This window comes from Oryzias latipes, chromosome 16 (genome assembly GCF_002234675.1).
Source record: "Oryzias latipes chromosome 16, ASM223467v1".
In the NCBI taxonomy this organism is placed as follows: Eukaryota; Metazoa; Chordata; class Actinopteri; order Beloniformes; family Adrianichthyidae; genus Oryzias; species Oryzias latipes.
In genome coordinates, this window is record NC_019874.2 from 26,515,236 (window position 1) to 26,542,390 (window position 27,155).

The 27,155-nt window shown below is 38.1% G+C and overlaps 1 protein-coding gene and 1 long non-coding RNA gene across 4 annotated transcripts; one reads left to right on the forward strand and one right to left on the reverse strand.

Moving 5' to 3' along the window:
* The first annotated feature begins 447 nt into the window (after nucleotides 1-447).
* LOC105356019 lies at nucleotides 448-3,923 on the forward strand. Of its 2 annotated transcripts, none has more exons than XR_910307.2 (3): nucleotides 448-1,539; nucleotides 2,456-2,552; nucleotides 3,278-3,923. It is a non-coding gene; the product is annotated as an uncharacterized LOC105356019 (long non-coding RNA). The 2 variants fall into 2 exon arrangements; XR_910308.2 differs by having other exon boundaries at nucleotides 448-1,514.
* A 3,125-nt stretch (nucleotides 3,924-7,048) lies between these two features.
* LOC101175594 (NLR family CARD domain-containing protein 3) lies at nucleotides 7,049-23,786 on the reverse strand. Of its 2 annotated transcripts, XM_023964735.1 has the most exons (12): nucleotides 23,765-23,786; nucleotides 16,949-17,174; nucleotides 16,387-16,493; nucleotides 14,410-14,487; nucleotides 13,636-13,734; nucleotides 12,923-12,968; nucleotides 12,655-12,697; nucleotides 10,410-12,192; nucleotides 10,153-10,326; nucleotides 9,777-9,950; nucleotides 9,437-9,483; nucleotides 7,049-8,978 (listed from the first exon to the last, which is right to left on the reverse strand). In XM_023964735.1, exons 3-12 carry the CDS (start codon nucleotides 16,473-16,475, stop codon nucleotides 8,452-8,454), a joined length of 3,060 nt encoding a protein of 1,019 aa, XP_023820503.1. In that variant the 5' UTR covers nucleotides 16,476-16,493; nucleotides 16,949-17,174; nucleotides 23,765-23,786; the 3' UTR covers nucleotides 7,049-8,451. The 2 variants fall into 2 exon arrangements, with proteins under 2 accessions (XP_023820503.1, XP_023820504.1); XM_023964736.1 differs by lacking the exon at nucleotides 14,410-14,487 and having other exon boundaries at nucleotides 23,765-23,785.
* Between the last annotated feature and the right edge of the window lie 3,369 nt (nucleotides 23,787-27,155).

The following is a 27,155-nucleotide window of genomic DNA, read 5'->3' on the forward strand; positions in this document are numbered from 1 at the left end:
AATGGATGTTGGATTGGATGTCTGACTCCTCCCCCATGAGCGCATATATACCAGCTCTTAGACCAGCTAATTCAGAATTGACAATGCCTCTTGGATAAGAGGAGAAACGTCTTCGAACTTTAAAACTGTCAAGGAACGAAGGCGTGGACACAAGATGCAGGACGACAGAAGTTGAGAACACAAGGATTTTAATCCTGAGGAAGGCACTGAGACTCGTAAACTAGTGACAGTCATAAGAGAACGATCCAGTGATAAGTGAGGGGGAACACAAGGTATATATACACACAACAGTGATTGACAACAGGTGAGTAAACAGGTGCTGGCGATGAAGACGTCAAGTCCACAGAAACACAACAGAACACCGAACCGGAACCTAACAAATAAAAGCCTCAACCCGGAAGTGAAGGTGAACCTAACCGCCCTGGCCCCCGGTACCCGACAAAAACCAAGTCTGAAACCAAGATGGAATTGTTTTCTTGCAGACTCTAAATTCTCTTTCGCATTATCAATTAAAGCCAAGTGGTTCCAGGTTCTCCTTCTTTTCTTGTCACTCATTTCTGTACGTTTTTGTGTGGATGTTGTCTCTTCTAGTCTTTTGTTTCACCTGGCGCTCTAATCCACAACACTAAAGTTCATGATGAACAAAAATGCAAGAGAAGATAAGAAGAAAACATACACAATGACAATCCCTAGTATTATAGTATGGCATTTGCATTAGTTTAGAACTCTAGTTTTATTTTATTTTATAATCATCTACCCTTCATGTTCATCACATATGAACGCATATTAAATAATCTAATAACTGATTTCGGACAGAATCGAGCATCGAGTATCAAATCGCGATGTTTTAAACCAATCAGTTTTTACGGATGTTCGGCCTGGTTTTTTCCTAAAGTAGAGCTTTCTATCTATCCACAGTAATTCTAAATACTGAATTTAAACCAATAGACATCCCTGAAAATAGCAATGTTAATTAAAAACACAACCATCTTTTCACAATTTCCCATAAACTGCATAAGCACTGCATAAAACTGATAATTTGTGTAAAGTGTGAAACTGCTGACACAGTTTCATATTTCCAATTACTAATAATTAATAGTTTACAAATAATTCTTATTTGTTAAAAAATTATTCTTATTTGTAAACTGTGTAGGAATATGACATTATGTTGTCATAGTACTGTCACAAAAGGAACAAATCAACCCAATTGATGAAAAAGAAAACGCAGAAAAAACTGTTTCGACTTGAAAGCATGGAACGTCTTGTTTCTGTCAGCAAAAAAGAGGAACAAAAACAAAGCTGGGGAATCACAGTTAACAAAAATATATTGTGTCTTACAAAATCATTAATAGCTTTGGTGATAGAACTTAAAATATATACAAAAAACAAGAACTATGATTATAATATGATTTGTTTATTGCTTTGTGCCCAGAGGCCAACCAGACTAAACTCACACAACCAGTTTAGCTTTACTTCTACTTTTACCTCCTATGTTCGGCTGTGGATGTGGAACGGTGAAGCTAAGTTTTTATATTTTATGTATGTTTTACTTTATATTGGTGTCATATGGACACAGAATAAGTCATTTCAAATATCTGATTATCAAATAGCGCTGTTTTAAACCGATCACACTGTGATGGTCCGTTTTTGTCTCAAAGCCCAGCTTTCTGCAAATTTAAAAATACTGAATTTAAATCATTAACTGTAAACACAGCTACAACAGTCATCTCACCTGTGGGCATAATTTATCTCTCTTAAACTAACAAAAGTTCATTCGGTTTGTAAGAGAATTTTGCTGATCCGTACTTTTTTAAAGTAATGTGTATGAAAGAATAAAGAGGAACTGTTTTATGAATTATTCCTGAATTCTCTTTTGATGTTCCTTTACATGCTTGCTCTGATTTCTTAAAATTTCTACTGGTATATTTAATTGTAAACAAAAGGTTTCGACAAAATATTTATTGTTTAAAACACTCAAAATTCATTAAAATATTTATTGTATTAAACAGTGTACATAAAAACAGTTTTGATGTACACAAAATTATGTAAAATCTGCTGAAATTTTTTATTTCATCCTCAGAGCACCAAAAGGTTTCAGAAATAAAACACTCCACGGCATCCTTGTTTAACTTAGTGAGCATGGAACAGACTTATCAGATTTCCTGTAGCTGTGAGGAACCTGTTACTGCATCTGAAGCAGCAAGTTCCCTAAAAAATTGACTGATTTGCAGTGTCGCTGATTAGTGACTTTTTCATCATCTGTATCTATGGGATGCAGACTACATTTGTTTTTAGCTCTAAAACTAATTGCAGACTGGCACTTGAACCTGATGTCTACTTTGAAAATGTTATAAAAAGTCTCACACAGCAGAATCCACTGGGAACTGTGGCAACAATATTTAACTTTGTTGTACTGAAATTAGTGAAGTCCAACTCTTCTTGTGTTTTATTATAGATATCTCCATGATTGAATCAGAGAAGAAAACAGAGACTTCTCAGTCCTCAATTGATGGTCTGCCTGAAGATCATGAGGACCGCAACCAACCTGAGAGGTAAATCATGGCACACGTTAACACCAGATAAACCTGTGAACTATATCAGGCTAACGTTCCTTTAATTGTAAGTTTGAGATACAATGTAACAGTTTCTCTGTTATTAAGCTTTCCAAAGGTGCTAATTTGCTCATTTGGTACTACATTTAGACAGTTTAGACATTTAGGGGTTAGGGGATGTCATCTGGACTTGGTTTTAAGTTAGAAGACGTTTCTGCTCTTATCCAAGAGGCTTTGGGGAGCCAGTGACTCCCTCTCCAAATTGGTCATCTCTTTCAGCTGTTGACGACCCAGGTGGAACTGGTTTGTTTTGTTTAGGTTTCAAAACACTGCCATAAAACACTGCCATCTACGGCTCCCCAACCGCCAGCTGAGGACAAAGGACTATTAACGACCCGAAACCATGTAGGCTAAGTTGACAATACCATCCAGTTTCAGGTCTGACTCCTCCCCCATGAGCGCATATATACCAGCTCTTAGACCAGATAATTCAGAATTGACAATGCCTCTTGGATAAGAGGAGAAATGCCTTCTAACTTAAAACCAAGTCCAGATGACATCCCGTAAACCTACTACAATAGAACCAACCTGGATGAATGAGAGTCTTCATTGACATGTCTTTTGATGTATGATTTTAAAGAATTAAAGCAATGTTCTTATTCGAAATTTTATTCTAGGTTTAGTAAAATGTGATTGATATTTATCAAAATCTATGTTTGTTTCAGAACTGAGGTGGAAAGAAGCAATTCTTCTCCAAGATCTGTGTGCTGTAGAAGGGAAAGGTCCAAGGATTCTCCTGTTTATTTCAACACAGGAGAAGCATCAACAAAGTAAAAAAACTATTTTTAGTGAGTGAACTCACAGAACTGAGCTAAACTTGTCTCCTCACACTTATTATGATTAAGAGATGATAACTCATTAAATGTCTTCTGAAGCGAGTCGTGCCATTTGCCTTTCTTTGAGACCTTTTACCGCTTATCCAAGTGACTTCATCAGTTGAAGCCCCACATATATCCTCCAGATGCATCACCCACATTCCATTCTTGCCAATGAGCGGCTCATTAAGTGGAATAATGAAGAGAAACCTGAATAAATAGCTTCTCCTTCTGTAAACCCTCATTGGGTTGTTGGGTGTTGTTGTGCTGGAGTTTTGGTTGTCTTTGGAACTATTGAAAGGGCAGCATGATGAACATGAAACAAAATGTGTCTGACAACTCCCTGTCTGTTGAGGGTAGGAAGGGCTATTAATATGTGCATGTATTGCTTCTCTGACGTCTAAGCCACATCCCTTTCCTGTCAAGAATCTGTCCATTTTGGTCTTTAAATGATTGTCCTTTGTCTTTTCAATGTGAATAAACAGAATCTGGTGTTGAGGTGTTGTTTTCTCCAGGCCAGGGTACAGCTCTGTGCCTTCTTCACTGCGTTGGGGTGGATGAACCTACATTGCTTCTTGTTTCTTTGGGTGTGGGGTCTTTGAAGTGTATCAGCAGCTGCCTCAGTGTGGAAGTGTAGGAACTAGTAATGTGTCTGGCAAGCACAGATGTGTCGGTGCATGCATTGAGCTCAGAAAGCAAAACTCTATGTTGGTGCAAGTATTGCTTTACGTGACTGATACAGGACATCTTTCCAATTGATGCTGATGCGCCAAACTGTGTTTACAAGGAAGTGCATCTGTCAACGCATCAAACTGAAGATAAGATGGAATATAAACAAGTTAAATAACAGAGCTGCTTACAAATTTTTTATTTTGTTTCTGAGGAATACAAAGTTGTTTAGGTGGTACTCAGGAAGGGCAGAGTAAAAGGTGGAGGAAAAAAAACATCCTGATCAAAACTTCAGATGGAGTGGTGGCAGTAATAATGCATCACAACCACAGAAGAAGAAGAAACTGTTGTTAGACTGAAATATATCATCATATAAGGTGATAGTTCATGGTAATTCTGACTATTTCTGGTGTTTACTTTAACTTATTATGTCAAAATTATTAAGTTTATGGAAATGTTGGACATTAAAGTGTCTGTCTTTGTTTGTTAAGCATATTTTCTGTTCCGAATGAGGGAGTGTCTCAAAAACAACACCATCTTTCCCACCAGCTCCTGGAGGATCAAGGTTGCAGACATGCAGTTGTGGGAAGAAGCTAAATCCTTGTATACATGTGCACATCCAGAACACTATATCTTATTATTATTATGAGTATCAAATGCACTTTCGGTATATAGATGCAAATATTGTCATCATCTGTAAGTCCTTGCTGCATTTCAAACTCGCTGAACGCAGGTTCTTGAACGCACATTTAGCATATGGATGGTGTTCACACTGGACTGTTGCTACTCAACAACTTTGACTGTATAACAGAACTGGACTGAGTGACTCGTCCCCCCTCGTGTTCCAAATAAGACATACCTACTTCTTCCAAGAAGCCAAAATCATGGACTTTAACCATGGACTTCTATTGAGAAATAAACAGCTGTTACCCAGTAATTCAATGTCAGAATAACCATTCTTGCTCTGATCCTTTTTTAATGTTCTTTCTCATTCAATTTTTTTCATGATTTTTTTCTTTTTTGCAAGTTATTCAAGTTATAGACTGGCCAATCAGATGCCTCAATAAAAGCAGGTAGACTTGTGTCAAACATTTGAAACAATTGATTGACATAATCAGCATACACTGAGAAAACTTGAAGGCACGCAATCAATCCAGTTTATACGGATTGCGCTGTCTGCTATTAGGCAGACATCATACATATAAATTAGCATTATAGAACAGATTAGTGAACACATTTATTTGTATTTTAGTTGTTCATGATGCTTACAGGTGAAACACTGGCTCACCTGCCCCCCCTTTGCCGCACCACGTAACACATGGTCCGCTTTTTGTGAAAAAAGCGATCTAAACTGAAGAAAAAAAAAACAAGAATCAAGTACTAACTGATTGAATATTTTTTTCTTCTGTAAGTGACCATGACCATGGTATTAGCAGGTTAATGGCCTTTGAAGTGTGCATTACTAGATGTTAATGCACTTCGCTGAAGCAACTATCCTCCGCTTTGTGTCAGACAGCTCAGGCTTCCACGGCGTGAGATAATTTCTGACAATGCACAATCTGTTGGCCATTTACCCTTACCTAGTTGCTCATGATGGCGGAGATGCCTACAGGTGAGGCACTAGATCACCTGTCCCCCTTTCCTCTCTGTGGTTGAGACCCTTTTCAATTAGAAAACAAAAACCCCAAACCCAACCAAATCATGTCCACCTGCCCAAAGTAATTTTTGCTCACAAAGTCAGAAACAAAACTGTGAGGTGCCATGGCAAATCATCTGCCTCAATCTAACTATCTCCTTAGCATCCTCCTCATTCACACCAAGACCCTCGTGTTCTAGACTACATTCACGAACTTCCTCTTTGGTCTGCCTGTAGGCTTTTTTTCAGCATCCTTTTAGCAATATATCAGAATCAGAATTACTTTATTGATCCCACACATGGGAAACTTGTTCGTTATCATAGCAATAATAAGACTGATATAAAAAAAGAAAGAAAAAAGAAATGTTGCATAAATGTAAACAATAAAGTGGTAAAATTTAAAAAGCTATTTACAGAGAGTTCAGGTAAGAAACAAAAAAAGAAAAATGTGCAAAAACGAAACAAAGAAAACATGTGCAAAGGTTATCTGTTGCATTGTGAGTTATTGTACTAGGTTATTGTATTGGGTATGAAGGATTTCTGGTACCGGGAAGTTTTGGAGCGGAGCTGTCTGAGCCTCCTAGAAAAAGGAGCTCCGCTGTTTGTCCAGAACAGGGTGGAGAGGATGGTCCGGGTTGTCCATAATGGATAAGATCGACGAATAATCACTGTCCCTCGTCTGAACGTGTCCATGGGTTCTTCTTCTCCCAAGCTCGGGTCCTCTTCCACAGAGGCATATCTCTGGGTTTTTCAGGGTTTTGCTGGAGCCACTCCTCCACTTTGGGTTCACTGCCTCGTGCTCCAATCACCACACTGTCACCTTCACCTTTCCAGGCTTTCTCCACATCTTCCCCGAGTCCCTGTTTTTCTCTAGTTTCTCATGTTCCTTCTCATGTTCCTTCACTCTCATAATGTACCACCTTCTTGTGTTCTTATTGTATCTGTGATTCTGTCTTTTGTTTTGTCCTGTTTTATGTTTCCTGCATAGGGACTATGGATGCAAATTAGCATCATTGCTATAATCCAGCATGTTTACGCCTATCATTGTTTGGTAGATGTTCATTAATGTGCACTGTCCCTATTAAATAAAGCTTAAATAAATCCTTGTGTTGCCATATATCTGACCCTGAATCATCCAGGATGGTCAAGTACCACTAAAGCAACCCTTAATTACAATGTTAACTGTGGTCAAAATGAAAAAGAACATGAAAGCTGACATTTTAGATTTAAAAAAAGTAAAAAAATTGTTAAACATACAAATATGTCAGAAGTCTAGCAGCATTTTGAGTTCAAGGAAAAGGAAAGAGTAAAAGACATTTTTTTCTCAGCTTAAACTAAACTTTTATTCATTCATGTATTTAACCACATATTTAACTACAGTAGCTTTTAACTTCAAATGAAATTCAAAGAAATGACTTTGGTTTCTTCATTTAACTAAAGACACATTGAAGTAGGTAAACAGAAGTTCTTTAAATAACAAATACAGTAAAACTAAAACCAGTTTCATTATTACGGCTGACAAACTGATAATTAATAAACGTAAAATGTGTTTTACTTGATTTTCTGGACTATGAGCTGCTACTTTTTTCTCTGTTTTTGAACCATCCGGCTTATACAAAGATGCGGCCATTCTGTTAATTTTTCTTCCAATGCTAGGGAGCTCTACTTGGAATTAAAATAAAAATAAAAGAGGAAAAATCAATGCAAAGAAGAATAGACTACGGTACTTTTTCTTTAGCATACCGAACACACACGACAAATTACTAATGACCTAATGGATTTCAGTGAAGATGATTAAAGTGACTTGTGGTTTCAAACACAGGAGAAATGAAGGTTCATAAACCGGTAATTTTTTCTTGGTTCTGTTCCGTTTTAATCAGAAAAGTTGCTCCCGTGTTAAAAAGCACTGCTCAGAAAGAATCTGTTCTGGTACACACATGTACATTACAGTACAAAATTCTTCTGCACATGCAATAAATATCTAATTTTTCACATAGATATCTGCAGTTATAGCCCAGTGCAGCTTGTATATCTTTTTTTTTTTTAAAGATCAGATGTGGCTTACATACAGGTGCACTCTATAGTCCAGAAAATGGACTATAGTCCAGAAAATGGACTATAGAGGTGTATCTATACATTCATAAAAAGTTAGAACTTTTGTTATGCTAGAAATCATTTTGTTGTTTCAACTAGATTATTTTAAATCAAATACTTATATTAAAATTAATATTTTGCATTACGCAGAGAAAGATTTTTGTTTTCAACTAATATTTGCAATATTTAAAAAATGTCATTAATTTGCATAATTAAATATGTAACATAGCAGTTAAACAAAAACAGTAGATTAACAATAAAATATAGAAAATTACACATTAGTCTTATGATAAAAAAAACCTCTTTAAAGTAAAAATTGTATTTGATATTTTGTTTTATTATTTGTCTCGTAATTTTTTTATTTTGCTGTCAAAAAGATCGAATGTGGAGAACAGTATCTTGAAAATGTAAAATCTTGCGAGAACCTCTTTGGTTTAAAATTTTGATTTAGTTCTTTACGGTATTTGATTGGGTAGATTTTATTTGTTTTTTTATTTGCGTTAAGACCCCAGCACTATGTTTGCATTCCTAATCCAATGCTTTTTTTAAACAGTTAATCAGTTCATTATGCATCACCTCTGTCTCACCCAACCTCTTGTTCTACCTTTGGTCCTTCATGACAAATCTAACACAAAGTCAGAGACGAGTTGAAGGGCTCAGTCCTGACCCTGAAAGCAGGGTAGACTGGCTCACTGAATGTGGCTTTGAAGGTGTGAAGGTGGGTCACTGTGTCCAAACAGACCTTAAAGAAAGTCAAAGTACCACCATCTGAGTTCAGGTAGACTCCAACTCTGCTGGAAGGGACTACATGGACTAAAGTCTCGATGTTATTGTGGAGGACAGAGTGACTTTTATCAGAACACAGCAGGCTCCAGGATTTGTCATTCTCCCCAAGGCTGCTGTCGTCCCTTTCTCCCTTCCTTCTGATTCCTCTGTAAGTCACAGCGATGTAAACCTCCCCCTTCCACTCCACCTCCCAGTAGTAGCGTCCAGTCAGCCCTTGTGTGCACAGCACCTGTTTCCAGTAAGAAAACCTCTCTGGATGATCGGGATACGTCTGCTTCTCTTTCACCATCCTCACTGTTTTGTTGTTGTCTCTCAGTATGAGGTTTCTGTGAGCTGTGTTTTCATCCAGTGTGAGATCAACAGCATCTGATGAAGATAAAAAAAGTAAGTTACAGTTTGTTTATCTGATAGTTCATGTATACACACCTATAAGTCATATTAAAATGATGAAAAGAAATGTAAATACTTCCTGTATGAACATCCAAACATAAAGTCCTGGCTTCTCACAAGATTTTCATCAGTGTGTGCTTAAACATGTCAACCATTATACAGACAATATGATCCTGCCTTATTTAGCTGTATCACAATAAAGCAAGGAAGCAATAAATAAACAACGAAGCACTGACCCAACATTGTTTCTAAATGTCCCAATGTCTGGGAATTTGTGTCGTATAAAAACCCAAGGTAAAGAGAATAATCGGCCAAAAAAAAGAATTTTAACTTCAGCTGAAACATTTTCAAAGTCTTGTAACAGTTGTACAATATTTTGTCCTAACTTTTTAGAACAATGTATTTATAAATTACTATAAATAACGTGTTCTTACACTTATTTAGACCAGGCTTCATGAAATTGGCTCCTCGTGGCTTCATCCTATGAAATGTAAAATGATGGCATTAAACAAAGACAACATTGTTAAGGGCTGCAGCTGAGCAGCATAATCCAGTCACTAGTTTAGATTGTGCAATCTTTATTTATGGCCAACTTTGATCATTTCTTTCTTTTTTTGTTATTATTATTTTTTTGCCAACTCTTACCTTTTAAGTTTCATTTTCTTCAGCAATATAGCATTCAAACCTGAATTTTCTTTTGGAAATGCAGCCCCTTCTAGTTTGTTTTGCAATTTTTCCCCTTAGACCCAAAAAAGATCATTTTATTTTTCATACTTGAGAATATTTAAAGTCCAGTTTGGATCCTTCCATCCTTCCAAAAGGACTTTCACTCCAGAATCTTCTGGATGATTGAAGGTCAGGTGCAACTCCTTCAGGTGTGAGGGATTGGAGCTCAGTGCTTTTGCCAGATCGTCAACACCAGTTTTTGTGATGAGACACCCTGAGAGCCTGAACACAAACATATTCTTATTTATTTCTAAAATGTCATGAATCCACACAGATTCATTTGATCACACTTAACTGATCTAATAACCATAAAAAAAGCTATCTCAGCCTGATGCATGAATGTGACATGTCTTAAACTCATTCTATATCCAGAACTTTGATGACAGATTTCAGAGCTGTGTGATGCATAAACATGGCTCCTGACCTGAGGGTTTCCAGTTTGCAGTGTGGACTCTTCAGTCCTTCACAGAGCAGCTTCAGTCCTGAATCCTTCAGGTCGTTGTTCCTCAGGTCCAGATACTTCAGATTGCAGGACTGAGAGCTGAGAACTGAGGCCAGAAGCTCACAGCTCTTCTCTGTCAGGTTACAGCAACTCAGACTACATGACAAATAACATTAAGAGAAAACCATCTGTCATTTCTGAACTTTTGTTCTCTTTAACTCTTATTTTGTTAAACTCACACAGCTCTGCTGGACTCTTTGATCACGGGTAGCAGCCTCTGCAGGCCCACATCTGAAGCAAAGTATTTCTTCAGTTCAAACTCTTTTAGGTTTTCTTCTGAACTCAGCAGGATGAAGACCAGAGCTGACCACTGAGAGGAAGACATTTCATTTGGAGAAAGACTTCCTGAGGCCAGGCGATGCTGGATCTCCTCGATCAAAGAACAATCCTGCAGCTCCATCAGGCAGTGAAACAGGTTGATGGTTTTCTCAACAGATTCCCGTTTACATAACTTCTTCTTGATGTGCTGAACTGTTTCTGGAACCACAGTTGAGTCTGCTTCTGTTTCTTTCAAAAGTCCTCTTAGAAGAACCTGGCTGTTTTGTTGTGAGAGACCCAGGATGAACCGTAGGAAGAGGTCCAGGTGTCCGTTTGGACTCTGCAGGGCTTTGTCTATAGCGCTCTGATAGAGTAAAGCTGCGTTCCTTTTACCTCTAAGCCAATCAATCCATCCAGGAGCTGGTTGCTTTTCTAACAGCAAGTTTGTGCCCGTTTTAAAAAATGTGACGTGGACATACAGAGCAGCCAGAAACTCCTGAACACTCAGGTGAACAAAGCAGAACACTCTGCCCTGATGGAGTCCAATCTCCTCCTTGAAGATCTGTGTGAACACTCCTGAACACACTGAGGCGGCTCTGACCTCGATTCCACTCTCTGTCAGGTCAGAGTCGTAGAAGAACAGGTTTCCTTTCTGAAGCTGCTCAAAAGCCAGCTTTCCCAAAGACAAGATCATCTTTCTGCTTTCTGGAGTCCAGACTGAATCTGTCTCAGATCCTCCATCATACTTGATCTTCTTCATTTGAACTTGGATCAGCACAAAGTGGATGTACATCTCAGTCAAGGATCTGGGTGTCTCTCTTTGCTCTTTGCTTTTAAGCAGCTGGTCCAGAACTGTTGCAGAGATCCAGCAGAAGACTGGGATGTGACACATGATGTGGAGGCTTCGGCACATCTTGATCTGGGAGTAAACGGTGGTGGCTTGATCTTCATCTTCTCCAAATCGTTTCTTAAAGTACTCCTCCTTCTGTGAGTCATTGAACCCTCTCACCTCTGTTACCATGTCAACACATTCAGCCGGGATCTGACTGGCTGCTGCAGGTCGTGTGGTTATCCAAAGCTGAGCAGAGGGAAGAAGTTTCCCCTTGATGAGGTTTGTCAGCAGTTCTCCCAGAGATGCAGGCTGGTCAACATCAGTCAGGATCTCTGTGCTGTTCAGCTTCAGAGGAAACCGACACTCATCCAGACCATCAAAGATAAACAAAACCCGGGAATCTGCAAAACGGCTGAAACCTTTATTTACTGAATAAAAACGATGGATAAGTTCCACCAGACTGAACTTCTCCTCCTTTAAAAGATTCAGTTCTCTGAAAGAAAACAGAAATAAGAACTGGATGTCCTGGTTGGTCTTGCCTTCAGCCCAGTCCAGAGCAAACTTGTTTGTTAAGACCGTTTTCCCGATGCCGGCCACTCCCATTGTGATTGCTGTTCTGATTGCTTTGTGTCCTCCAGGCGGGGGCCTGCAGATGTCTTCAGGTTTGATTGTTGTTTCTGGTCTGTCTGATTTTCTGAACGCTCTTTCAAGTTCTCTGATTTCATGTTCTCTGTTGACCTCTGCAGGCCGTCCTTCAGTGATGTACAGCTCTGTGTAGATCTGACTCAGTGAAAGTGAATATCCTGCTGTGAACATGCTTTCAAACTTCTTCCTTATGCTCGAATGAAGAAGACTGATTGATGATAACATTTCTAAAGAGTAAAGAAACATCAGATGTTAAACACTGAATGTTTAAAAATCTTCATCTCTTATCTTAAATTTATGATTTTAAACTGCAGGAGATATTTTTTTCAAGAAACAACTTAACGTGATTAAACTCATTTAACAACAAACACAGCAACAACTTTTAAACATAGTCATGAAAAACAAAAAATATGCAGAAAAAATTGATGCAGTTTTACATGAGATAAAATTGGAAAAATACTCTAAATGCTAAAGTAACTTTTCTCTTCCTGTGAACTTATTGCCACTGCAACTTCAGTTATTTGTTGCTTCCATTTTGATGGCTTCACTAGAAAAAAAATAATAAAAACAAAAACAAAATTCAACAACAATAAAATTAGAAGTTAGTCAATGGATGGAAACATAAAGGTTACCTTCCCCAAGAAAAGAGAGAAAAATTTAAGCTAGGTATTCTCCACTCAAAAGCTCACCTTCAATTGTTTCTTTGCCAACTGAGACTTTTTCCCCAAGAACCTGTAAAAAAACGTATTCAGAAATGAAATTAAAAAACAACTTTTAGATTCAACATCTCTAGGCCAATTTATGTCCTAAAGTGCATTAAAACAACTGCTACTAAAATAAGGAGCTGTGTGTTATGAAGGGAAAACATGATAAAAGATTTTATCAAATAAACAAATAACACTTCATTTTTTCCACCCAAAGTAACATCCATATTTAATAGAAATTATTGTCACTGACCATTTTTTCTTGTCCTGTTTGAGCCCCTGGTGTATTCTGGTTAACCCTGCATAGAACGTGAAATTTGTTAATTTAAACACTAAAACACTTAAAGAAAAGGAAAGAACATTGACAGAAGACCCACAACCAAAACACACATGTTTTAAATAAACATGTTGTAAAATAAATCAGGTCATAAATGCGACATTACTTAGAAAGAGAGAAATATTTTCAGTTCAAGTCCATCTCTTGAAAGACATGATTTTATGTCTGTTGTTAGATTCAAACATTTTCCTTTCACATTATTCTAGGACTTACAGTCAATTATAACTCAAGGCTAAAATGTGGATCAAATTCAGCCACAAACTACTTCAAAATAGACTTTAAATTATAGAATAAGATAGTATTGCAAATGTAATTGTAAATGAGTTCCATCACAGTGAATCCTGCATGTTTTTCATGTTTACCTGCTCCAACACACCTGCACAAATGACTTTGTTTACGATAAAATTCAGCTCTTCAGTTCTGCAATTAAATCCAATGTGTTTGAGCAGAGAAATAGACAAAACATGCAGAGCATTTTCAAAACATCTATAATGTTTCAATACATGCACACTTTGCACACACTGAAAGAATCTCAAGTTCAAAAATATTAAAAACATTTTCTGATCAGTGGAAAATTTTTTTTAGCTCAGTGCTGTGAGATAAGCATCTAAAATTGTGGTTTTATTTACATTTTTGCTTCCTTGTTGAAACCTATAGGACAATCCTTGGATCTGTCACTTCTCTGGGACACAGAGCTTGATGAAGAATCTTCTCTGTCCACCTCAATTCTGTAACAAACAGAAACTTTGATCAATTAAAGATGTACTTTACAAAAGAATAAAGAACATTAAACGATGACCGTCATAGGAACATAGTTGTAGTACTTTCACTTATAAGTTATACTTCAGTTATACTTAACTCCTTGACGCCCATTGATACAACTACACATCAAACCACCTTGGTTCCAAAATTACCCTAATTTAGCATCTACATGACAGTAAAAACTTTAGTATTTTTCATAGCTGGGAATATTTTTAGGGGTCAATAGGTTAAAAAGGCAGTATTGCGAATGTAATTACATATAAGTTCTACCACTCTGATTCCTGCATGTATTTCATGTTTACCTGCTCCAACACACCTGTACAAATGACTGTTTACTAGCAGATTCAGCTCCTCAGTTCTGCATTTAAATCCATTGTGTTAGAGCAGTGAAATAAATAAAACATGCAGAGCATTTTGCAGCATTTATAATGTTTCAATACATGCACACTTTCCACACTGAGAGAAGCTGAAAGTTTGAAAATACCTAAAAGAAATTATTTTAAATTGACAAATAATTAAAAAGTTGAGAATCTTTGGACCCAAGCTTTAAATAGTAATAATTTCTCATTTCTGATTAGTGTAAAAAGACAAGTTTTGGTCAGTGCTGTCAGATAGGCAACTAAAGTTGGGGTTATATTTACATTTTTACTTTCTTGTTGAAACCTGAATTACAATCCTTGGATCTGTCACTTCTCTTCTCTTTTTTGTCCACCGCAATTCTGTAACAAACAGAAACTTTGATCAATGAAAGTTTTGCAAATGATTCCTTTCGGGTTCTACGACAGTGATTTCTGCACATTTTACATGTTTATCTGCTCCAACACACCTGTACAAATGACGTTACTATAATATTGAGCTCCTCAGATCCACATTTGAATCAAATTTGTTGAAGATGTAAAAAAACATGCAGATCAACAGATCAGAAGAACAAAAATTATGATCACTAGTCTTCTAGACATGTTATTTTATTAAAACTATTTAAAAAGTCACAAACAACAATTCCAGTTGCTGGATTCAGTGAGTAGATCTTACAAACATCTTTATTTACTCCTTACTCCATGCATGCACACATTACAAACACTGACCCAAGCTGAGTGTTTGAAACAATCTTTAGAAATTTATTTTTAAATAAAAACTCATTTTTCTTTGGATACAAAGTTTGATGAAGGTTCTCATTCATCCAGATAACGTTGTCTTTAAGTTAAATCGTACCATCTGGACGTAAAGTCCTTTTTCTTTGAAACGTTTCCACGCTCATCCAAGTGGCTTCATCAGTCTGAGTGGTGCTGAGTTCAAGTCCCACATAAATATACTCCAGGGGAGTCACCCACATTCCTGCCAAGGCATGGCTCATCAGGTAAAACAACAAAGAGAACCCAAAGTGAAAAGATTTGACTAGTGTCTCCACTGAGGATCCCAGCATCACTATCAGAAGAAGACGGAAGGAGGATGGCAGCCTGGACAGTAGAAGCAATTTTGGAAATACCTGTGTTTGAGCACCACTTGCGTCAGCTAAAAGGGGGAGTTTTACAGACAGAAACATGTCTGTAATAGTTGCCAACTATAAATAAAGAATGGAGAAGAAAGCTCTGTGCTCCTTCCAGGGAACACAACCATCTCCTTGGTATGCACAGACCTGTACCCTGGAGAAACACCACCTCAATACCAATTTCTGTTTATTCACGTTGAAAAGACAAAGGACAACCATTTGAAGACCAAAAGAGAAGAGAGATGGCTTAAAATAAGGGTCAGAGAAGCATTACATGCACTTATTAATATCTCTTCCCTCAACAGAGAGGGAGTTCTCAGACACAATGTGCTTCATGTTCACCATGCTGCCCTTTCAATAGTTCCAAAGACGACCAAAACTCCAGCACAACACCCAACAACCTAAGGAGTGTTTACAGACGTAAAAGCTATTCATCCAGGTTTCCCTTAATTATTCCACTTAATGAGCCGCTCATTGGCAGGAAGGTGGGTGACGCACCTGGAAGATATATGCAGGGTTTCAACTGATGAAGGCAATTGGATGAGCAGTTCAACGTTTCAAAGAAAGGCAAATGACACGAGTCTCTTCAACACATATTTTGATCAGTAATCATTTCTCAGTCCTGATCAGTGTTAGAGGACAAAGTTTGGCTCGGTGCTGTGAGTTCACTGACTAAAAATAGTTTTTTTTACTTTGTCAATGCTTCTCCTGTGTTGAAATAAACAGGAGAATCCTTGAATCTTTCCCTGCTAAGGCACACAGATCATGGTGAAGAATTGTTTTTTTCCATCTCAGTTCTAAAACAAAAAGAGATTTTGATAAACATTAATCAAATTTTACTTAACAAAGAAGATGATTTCCAATAGAAGAACATTGTTATAATTCTTTGAAATCATTCTGCAAAAGACAGCATTTTTTACATTTTGCGGATTCAGTTTTTCCTAACGGTTTGACACAAACTGAAACAAATGTAGTACTAAATTAGTATATCGTTCTTTTGGGAAACTTAATAACAGATAAACTATTACAAAGTATCTCAAAATTACAATTAAAGGAACATTAGCCTTCTGTAAAACTGATGTAGTTAATGTTACAGCTTTATCTGATGTAATCGTGTGCTGTGATTTACCTCTCAGGTTGGTTGTGGTTCTCATGATCTTCAGGCAGACCATCATTTGAGGACTGAGAAGTCTCTGCTTTCTCCTCTGAATCACTCATGGTTCCAAAATGTCTTTGCTACAACACAACAAGACATAGACTTTACTGTAAAAAATGTTAAATCATTTCCCCACAGCTCCCATTGGGCAATGCTGAGATTGTTACGGTAAACATCAGGTTCAAGCTTCAGTCTCAGGTATTTGTTTCTGTGAGGGGCTGTTAGCTATCGAGAGAGAGTAAAGGATATTAATGGGAGCTTACTTTCTGCACCAACAGTAGAAGACTAGTTTCTGATTAACTCCTGCCACTCTTAAGAAACTATGTCCTAAAAAACGGCACAGGTTTTTTGATTTTTCCTAAAATCTGCATAATCATAAGACCACTGGGAATGCTTTCAGAATACATTAAAATATAATTAGAGTGGGTCTTTAAACTAGCAGAATGTAGCTGCATCACATACATGCTGGAGATGAAAAAGTCCCCAATCGCACAAACTGCATCCCCTAACAGAAAGAGTCAAATACATGAAGTACCTTGTGAACAGCTTGTTTTGTTACTGTTTGAGACGCAGTTTGTCAGATTCCTCACAGCTGCAGGAAATCTAAGCCGTCTTTTCTATTTCAGCAAACACAGCAGCACTTTCAGCAGCACTTCGGAACGTTGTGTCTCTGAAATGTTGAGGTGCTCCAAAGATCCATTTTCTGAACTTGGTTAGTTCCTTTCAGAGTAAAGGGGTTGCTGGAGCCTATATCCCAGCTCCTGTTGGGCAAAAGTGGGGTAGAGTCTATACAGGTCACCAGTCTGTTGCACGGCCACACATCCCCAGAAACTCGCATTCACAGTAATTTAAAATACAATTGACCAAAACACAGTGGGGTGAGAAGCACCCGGAGAGAAAAGGAGTACAATGATCCCTTGCTATATCACGGTTTACTTTTCACGGTTTCGCTACTTCACGGATTTGCATCGTGCATTGTGTTCTGCATTCTGATTGGCTAAAAAAGTCACTCCGCTTCTTCTCTACCTGCGCGTCAATAATGTTGCAGTTTAATATGTACACGTACGTAAATCAGCTTTCCAAATTACGTACATGCAAATCATCTTGCAATTTCCTGTTTCTCTAAAACCCATAGAAAAAGAGCGACAACAACTGTCAATCACTATGTTCTTCTCCCGAACAAACACACACAGCTGCACCGCGGGCTTGAGAAGGAGAAAACACTGCAGCTTCTCAGACTGAAGAGCATTGAAATACACCTGAGCCACTATTTGTCCGTTTGTACTTTGTATTTTTTTCATGATCATTTTAAATTTTCTCCCGTTTAATTCAATTACTCTCGGGTCGCGGTGGGCGGGGCTAATCTCCGCGATTTGAAGCCTTCTGTTCACATTGATGATTAAAATTATTATTTGACAGTACTGTACAGAAGTTATTTGTTGAAAAAAAAACGTTTTTAAAGTACTTTGATTTGTGAAACAAATGTTTGAGCCTGTAAAATGGTTTGTTCTTCTTTTCAATGTATAACAGAGTATTTAATTGTATAATAATTGTTAAAAAAATAGAGGTTTCTACTTCACGGATTTTGCCTATCACGGGTTCTTTTTGGAACGTAACCCCCGCGATAAACAAGGGTTTACTGTATATGCAAACGCCACACAGAGTTGGGATTTGAACCGCGGCGTCTTGCTGTGAGGCGAAAGTGCAGCTCTGTACTCTTGTAGAAAAAACAGAAAATGTACAGAATTAGTTATTAAAGAATACTTTACATAAACTTTTTGTACCAGTACATCAAAATAAGTTTGGGTATGCAAAGTTGACCAACAATATATATACATGATTACATATAGATACGTGTGTGTGTATAATTGTAAAATCGAGTAAAAATGTGCAACTGTTTAAACAAATTGTCCTAACTTTTTGAAATATGTTTGGATTGGGAATTTTGTGAATTGTGGAATAAACAAACCAACTTTAGAAAACTAAATAATAAACTGAATAGAAGTCAGTTAAATGAAAAGGTGTAAGTACATCTAAATAGAATTAGGAAATGATTGGTAACATAGTTTATCTCTACATAAAATGCATAAAAGAAAAAAGATAGACACATTATGTCGGCAAAAGTCGCAGTCAATATTCTTGTGTGAGTTCAACTGACTCAAAATGATGTAAAAAATAAGTAATTTGGCTTTGCTGTCACCTGCTGGCAAAAACCAGAAGTGCACTACTTCCAACTGCCGTTTAGTGTGTGGTCTTTTGTTTAGATTATTTCTCTTCCTCAATCTAAAACATATTTCAAAACAGTTAAGACAATTATTTGTCAACAGTCGCACAATTCTACTCGATTTTTCTGTTTTAAACCAATTGAATAGAAACACTATTACAATGCGCAGTTTTAGTTGTATTAACACAGTTCTGTTCAGCCGCTGTTTCTGGCGGATTTTTGCAGGTAACGATTTTTATTCAGTATTTTTTCAAGTTACGATTGCTCCACTGAACAGGCCGGTCTAATAAGGTGGACTCAGTGCGCAAAATGCGATAAAACTAATCCTATTTCACATTTTCACAAATCAGAGAAAGATTTCACAAATCAGAAACTGGGTTTAATGTTTTATTTACTATCATAAATTAATCCAGGTTTAGTCAGTCCAGGTCCAGCGGTTTTTGAACAGGACCCGGATCTTCGGTGGACTATCAGAAGAAGACGTTCCACTGCGCAAAACGCAGTGGAATGTTCCAAGTTTAGTGCTCTCGCGAACCGGAAGCCAACTCCAGCGTCGTCTGGAACTGCCGATTTAAAACGGCGCTCTTCGATGTACAGTTTTAAGGGTACGACGGTATAAGCAGTGCCGGCCCTGGTCTTCCGGGGGCCCTAAGCGAGATTTAATTTGTGGGCCCTCTAACTGATCAGCAGCACCAACAAAACGCAACTGTTGTTGTAATATAAATGAGATATATCTAGTGCAGAATGTTGGAAAGAAGTGCCTTCACTGTTGTGCGTCTGTGCACAAATGTATGACTGTCCTTTAAGTAATAATGAAACAATAAGTTTGATTTGGGTTCCATATTGGGTAGATTTGAACTTACCAGCAGCAACATCAACATTTTCCCTTTCAACAGAAGATGTGGTGACAGGAGTTTCCTCTGCAGCTAAAAAACAAGAATTATTATACAATAATTATTGATGAAGTTAATAAAATAACTATAGCAGAATACTAGTAATAGTTTCAGTGGCGGTTTTTGATATGGGCGATGTGGGCGGTCGCCCAGGGCGGCACTTCATAGGGGGCGGCATTTGCCGTGCCTGAGGCGTTACACCTAATGTGCTACATACTATATTCAAAGAGGAAGCTTGGAGCTTTTAATTTGAAATTGCTTCAGCAGCCGACACTTAGTGCTTAAGTTTGACACATCAGACTCTTAAGAATGTCTTCCTCCTATTTGCTCTTCACACTTATGGTGCAAAAAAAAAAAAAAAAAAAAAAAAAAAAAGAATATCTCAGAGTGAAACAACGTAAAACAGGCACATGAAAAGGAAATAGGCAGAACAAACACCCGTGCTCAACCCAATTTCGAAAAAAGCAGGCAATGGAGATTATTTCCCACAATTCTTTGCTCCGACACAGCAGACCCGATGCGCACGTGACCACCGCCCTCTGCTGCAAGACGCTTGCGGCCACACCTCTTTGCGGTAGTCTTTGGAACATAAGTCAAAAAACTCGAGAGGGGAGCGCAACTCGCCGGTGGCTGGGTGAATCACACTAACAGGTGATTGGGAGTCATTTTCTATCTAACAATCAACTCTGGGCCGCAGCTGCGCCTCCCGTCATAGAGACGGAGCCGCGTGTGTCAGAGGGAAGGGGAGGGGGAGGGGTGGTGCGGGCAGACCATTTTTTATGGACTGAGTTTTTTTGGAGGATTTCTGCTGCTGGTGTTGCACGAATTTAGGGAAATGCCAAATATTTCTGGAGTAATCCCACTGATGAGTTCTAAGATTTAGTCTTTAATGTTTCATAAGACCTTAACATATTAATCACAATAAGTTTTATTTTTTAGATCTAATCCCTCTGTTATGTTTCACAAAGACACACACAGGACGTCACACATTAAGAAATTATTGCTAAAAATGAAGCAGGAGTCCAGCTCTAAAAAAATGTCTCTAAAAAATGATGAAAGAGCAAAAAAAATGGAATTATTTGATATAATTTCTTATTAATATTTCCAGGCTTTCTTTGCTTTTTGTCCTGCAGCATGTTCATATTTGTATAATTTTGACAGAATATATTTATATGGACAACAAAATATTACAACTTATTTAAGGTTTAACTTGTGTTCCTGTTTTTATTCATATTTATGTTCAAAAAGTTCAGTTTAAAAGGTTTAAAAGTTTAGCTTTAGTGTGTTCAGTAAACATTTATCTTCTTCGGCCCAAAACCTTAAGCGTGTTTTTAACTTAGGCCCCTGTGTGACTGAGTTTGACCCCCCTGTAATACGAGTCTAGAAAATTCATGCATTTTTTTGTGTAAAATGGCTAAATAGAAGATAGGGAACACAACAGGATGTTGTCAAATTTTGTATGTGTGTGTGTGTGTGTGGGGGGGGGGGGGGGGGCGCTGGTGGGGTTACTCGCCCAGGGAGTAAGTTAGTGTAGAACCGCCACTGAATAGTTTAGTGGTTCAGTTAAAATCTGTGTGCAGGTTAGGGTTGGGCGATGTCCCCTAATTTGGCCGTTGACGATGTTTGCTGTCAACCATCGGGATGGACGATGACATCGTCGGGGGGGGGGGGGTATTTTTACATTTTTCGTTCTTATATAACTGCTATTCGTTATTTTGCTTTTTTCCTTTTATTTCCCAACTAATGGTTAATCCGCGATGATCCAGTATAAACTGAGGGAAGTGACTTTTACAGAAAAAGTAACAAGCAAAATAGAAAAGAAGTGGTCCGCTCCCGCACTTAACTAGCGAAGTGGACCGGCGGAGGGCGGATTTACAGCTTTATGTTTGATGGGAAGGGGGGGGGGGGTACATGAGCGGTATGTGTGGGAGATTTAAGACTGCGATCCGTCCCGCAGCTCTAGGGGTACGAGCTATCAAACTCAGAACCGGGTCTAAACGTGTGTCTGAGCACAGCTCGGATCGTCAGCAGACACACAGCGGTTTGAGCTTCAAAGCAGAAATGTCGCTCAGTCCTTAGAAAACATTCAATCAATCACGTGGATTTGTGTTTCCAGTCGTGTCCCGACTAAATAAAGGCTGATGTTATTCACAGGATGCAGCACCACCCAAAGCTAATGTTGTTAGCCCGTGTTAGCATACTGCTAATCCTGGCTACGTTCAGAAAAAGCACTGACCACACGGATTAAAATTCAAATGATGAGCGAACAGGTGTTTCATAATAACCGTAACATTATTAAAAGCACGTTTAGAAAATCGTCTCGTATTTTACCGAGCTGACATGTCAATGCATATAGCCGCTCGGCGCTGTTATCGTTTTGTATTGAATTGTTACCTTCAATAAAGTTTGGAAAAAAAGCCGCTCGGCGGAAGTTGTATCCTCTTCCGGTTTTCAAACTGCGCATGTGCGAATACTGCGCGTGTGCGAATGATTTATTCTGACCGAAATTGTGACCTTAGTGAACGTTTTTATATTCTGAAAACATTTTTCTGGGCCCATGTACACGGTTGGATTCTAATCCGACCATTGATCCCATCAGGATATTTTGTACATGTAACCGCGGCTTATGGTGTCGACGCGCAACGTGGCGGGGGCGTGGCATCACGATGGTGGTCTCTCCATCGGGATGTCAGTCACCCATCACGATGGACGATGATATCGTCCATCGGCACAACCCTAGTGCAGGTTTTTCACAATGTCATGATCTTTTTATATATTTATGAGAAATAGATTGTTTGATTATATATTTGCACAAGATCATATTTATTTATTTATTAAGAACAGTTTGGGGCTCCATACTCTTCAGCCGCTGTTTATGGAAAAAAAGGGGTTATGCAGACACTATTTTTTTAAATTACTTTACATGCCACATGAAGGGATGTGGATGCTGCACCTCCTCCAATACTTTTTGATACTTTTTGAGAGCAGAAGAAAATGTTGGCTGACACGGAACTGTGCAAAACATCCTCATTATGTAAAACCAAAACTGTGAAATCCAAATGAGAAAGAAATGTACCTATTTATAAATAATAAATGTGAATAATAATTTGAGTATAAATGGAAATATAAGCATTTATACACTTCTTATTCTTTTATTTTGTATGTTCATAATTTTACAATGAGTACATTTATTTTATTTGTCATTAATAAATTAGAACCTTTATTTCCTATGTATTTGGCAGTTTTGATTCTCCATATTTCATGCCAATGCAAGATTTTAAGACACTTTGTTGAAAAAGTCAGACTACCAGACTGTCTATAACAGATAAACAGCAGTTTCTATACTGACATAAACCGGAAAATGCAGAACGCACTAAATATGTGTTAGCAAAACAATTAAACAATACAATAACGTGAGTTAAACATTTATCAGCCATCACCATTGTCGTTATTTAATCTTCTCTTCGCCGTTTTGGAAGGTCATGTCTGACCTCATCCAGGAAACTTGGGTATCAGAATTATTTTAGAGTTTTCCATTGGAAATTACGACAAACGGGGTCGTTTATGTGCAAACTTCACGTTCACCTGTCTTTCTAACTTTACCGAACTTCGGATCAATTAGTATTTTAAATCGCGAATGCACAGAAATACTGGATAATGTAAAAAATATGGCCCCATCATCCTCCAAACTTACCTTGTGATTATTGATGCTGAAGTTGTTCATCTTTTTTCAGCTCCTGATGGATAAAGTCTCTTCGGCATGAAGTGCTCTTGTTGTCGCTTTGATCAGCGTGACAAAATGCACTCGTTTTTTTTCTTTTCTCAACTTTATTGAAACAACATGCGCTCGTAAATGCACACTGTGCCAGGCTTAGATGCAGTGATGTTGGCCAATCGTTGCTGATAGTGGTGTAACGTCATTATTTGGGTTGCCAGATTGGTTCAGGTGTGTTGACAAGGGGGATCATTAAAGTGCAGGCAACTTTCTTTTGCACAACATTCACAGCTATGAAATAGGTTGCCAGATTTGGGTCTTTTTTTTATTTTATATTTTCGCCACTTCGGGGCCCTGGTGGTGACGGGGGCCCTACGCGGCTGCGTAATTCGCGTATAGGGAGGGCCGGCCATGGGTATAAGGGTTATATCAAAACGTCCAAAATTACGTCATCTGTGCCCATAAGACACAGATGAAACCAATGCATTAATTTAAAATAAGATACTTTTTTTCCCTTACCTTTCAGAGCCACTGTCAGAAAAGAAGAATCGTCAAGGCAGAAAGTGAAACTAAACCTTTTCTCGTAAACAGGATATAATCCTAAATTTGTGGCAAACAATTGAAAAATAAATAGGGGAAAAAAAGAAAACAATTTATTGTTACAATCTAAAAACAACGTGGAATTAATTTTTTTTATATCTAAATAGACAATTTACTTCATAAAACATAAAGACTATTTCACAAAGATCAGTTTAAACATTAATTTCTTTTTTGCTGTTTTCTTATTGTGTTATTTTTGTTTTCATAACCTGGAAGTTTAAAATAACACTGAGGGTTGTTAACATCTGCTTTTATTGACTTTAATGTGAGAAACGCAAAAGAAAAAATAATTTATATCTATTGGCGCCCGCTAGTGTTAAAAAAACATGACATCTGTACAGAAAGACTTGACAGTGAAAGTCAACTAAGGCTGACATTTGTTATGCTGCTCCATTGAACTAAACTCAAATGCACGTCAGAAGAAGAATAAAAATTAAAATGTGTTGTGGATTAAAATATATTTTTCTTGTGAATCAAAGCATCTGCCAAGTAATGGTGAGAACAGTTTTGTTTTCCAAACACATATCACGATGCTCAAATCTTACGAGAAAACTGTTCTCAACTGATCCTCTTGGTAAAATAAAGGTTAAATAAAAATAACATTTTTCTTAACTCAAAATACAGATGTTAGAATGTGTCATTATCTTTCAGATAATGATGACTCTTCTCCACTTTGCTTTGGCTTTCTACCAATTACAGTTGTTGAGACAAATGGAAATGAGAACTTTTAGTTTTACATGCAAAATCTAATGCAGACAAAACATAAAATCACTAAAAAAATTGAGTTATTTAATCCCTTTGAAAAAGAAATTTTAAGTTAACTTTAGTTTTCTCAAGAAAATGTCTACTATCTTCTGACTACAAAATAAATTTTATTTAAACTTCAAATTTTCTGTTTTAATTTGTCCTAATGCCACCTGTATTGATGGACACCCTTGTGCTTGAACATGTTGTATGACAAGCACAAAAGTCCAACAACAAAACACTGCTCGGGTTCAGATCAGGGAGGCCATTCCTACCAATCACGCCCCTCCAGGTGCCACTGTCATTGCCCATGTGGGCATTGAAGTCCTCCAGGGGGACAATGGAGTCCCCTGTTGAGGCACTTTCCAGTACCCCCTTCGAATGCCGAAACCACAGTCGAAGGTGGAGGGACATGACCTTCTCGTCCACCGGTGTGAACTCCAACATTTGGCGGCTGAGATTTGCACTCACGAGTAAGCCGGCACCAGCCCGCCGCCTCTCACCATGAGCAACTCCAGAGTGGTAGAGAGTCCAACCCCTCTCTAAGGACTGACTTTCAGAGCCCAGTCTATATATGGAGGTGAGCCCGACTATATCCAGCCGGTACCCTCTCAACCTCTGAGACAAGCTCAGGCTCGTTTTCTCCCAGAGAGGTGACGTTCCATGTCCCAAAAGCCAAGTTCCATGACCGCAGTTTGGGTCAACGAGGCACCTGCCTTTGACTGCCACCCAAACCACATTGCACTTGGCCCTTCTAAGGTCTCCTCTAATAATATTTATAACAATAATAAAAGCACGTTTAGAAGATCATCTCGCTCTATGCCACAGCTTTTGTTTGCTTACAACGGAACTCTGTTTCTTTTTCTACGGCTGTTACCGGTATTTTATAGTTCTGCGCATGTCAAAATTAGTTATTCTGATTGAAAGTGTGGCGTATGTAAACATTTGTTATAATCATAAAAAGTTTTTTTTGGGCCCATGTTAACAGTTCAACTCTAATCCGATCTTTGATCCGATCAGTCATTTTGCACATGTAACCACAGGTACTGACTCATCCGCCCCCCTTTCCTCTCTGCGGTTGAGACCCTTTTCAATTAGAAAACAAAAACTGCTGAACCAACCCCAAACCCGCCCAAATTATGTCCACCTTCCCAAAGCAATTTTTGCCCACAAAGTCAGACACAATACTGTGAGGTGCCATGGCAAATAATCTGCCTCCATTTAACTATCTCCTTAGCATCCTCCTCACACTAATACCCTTATGTCCTCTTAGACTATATTCAGGAACTTCCTCTTTGGTCTGCCTATAGGCCTTTTTTCTGATAGCTCCAACCTCAGCATCCTTATAGCAATATAATCAGTGTCCCTCCTCTGAACGTGTCCAAACCATCTCAATCTGCTTTCCAGCATTTATCTCCAAAACCTTAAACATGAGCTGTTCTTCTGATGGATTCATTTCTGATGCTGTCCGTCCACGTCATTTCCGAAAAGAACCATCACCCTTTTCAGCTCTGCTACCTGCAGCTTGTCTCTTTTTCTGCCTCTAAACCATCAACATGGCTGCTCTCACCATAGTCTTCTACATTGTTCCTTTTATTGTTGCTGACACTATTTAGTCCCACATCACACCTGAAACCTTCTTCTACCTGTTCCAACTTGCTTACACACGCCTCTTCACCTCTTTCCCACTCTATGTTGTTCTGGACTGTTGAACCTAATAACTTGAAGTCCTCCCCCTTCTTCATCTCTGATCCATGTAACCTCACTGTTTCTTTCAAATACCTCTCATTTACACATATGCTTTATTTAGCCACAGCTGACCTTGGTTCCTCTCTTATTCAAAGCAAACATCTTACATTGCAGCTCCTTCTGACCATCTATGAACTTCTCTGTTACTCTCTTCCATTCCCTCCTCACTCTATGATCTGATTAAACACGCCAGTCATACACTGTTCGGCCACCTCTCCAAAACACTTCCTTACCTCTGCAGGTTCGTTGTCAGGGCAAACTGCCTTTCCACTCTTCATCCTGTTCAAGGTCTTCCTCATTTCATGTAGCGTTATGTAATGTCTCGTTTTTTTTATTTTTTTTTGGTTTTTTTTTAAGTACACCAGGGGGGTATTCCAAAAAGCAGGTTATGCTAGCTCCCACGGTAAGTTTGAGGCTAAGGAAGTTGATAACCTCAGTTTTCGGTTCCAGAAATGGAGGTATGTTTCAGGGTATGTATAGTTGCCATAGCAACTCATGCTCTGAACATAACCTGGTCGGGAGCAGGTTTAGTTGAAGGTTAGTTTGTTTACAGAGAGGTGAAGCAGCATGGCGTGTCCATTTGAAGATGATTTAGTGGATGAAGAAGCTCAGATAATACTTTTTCCACCAGGAGAGGGTGATATGACCACGTATAAATGTTGGAAAGATAAACTTTTTTACTTTGATCTAACTTAATTATTTGCTTCAGTTAAGATAAATTATTTGTTTGTTAATTCAGTTTAAAAATAACACGTAGTTATCAGACAGTTATTTCACTTTCATTCAAATTAATTCAATCAAGTAGGTGTAACTTTGG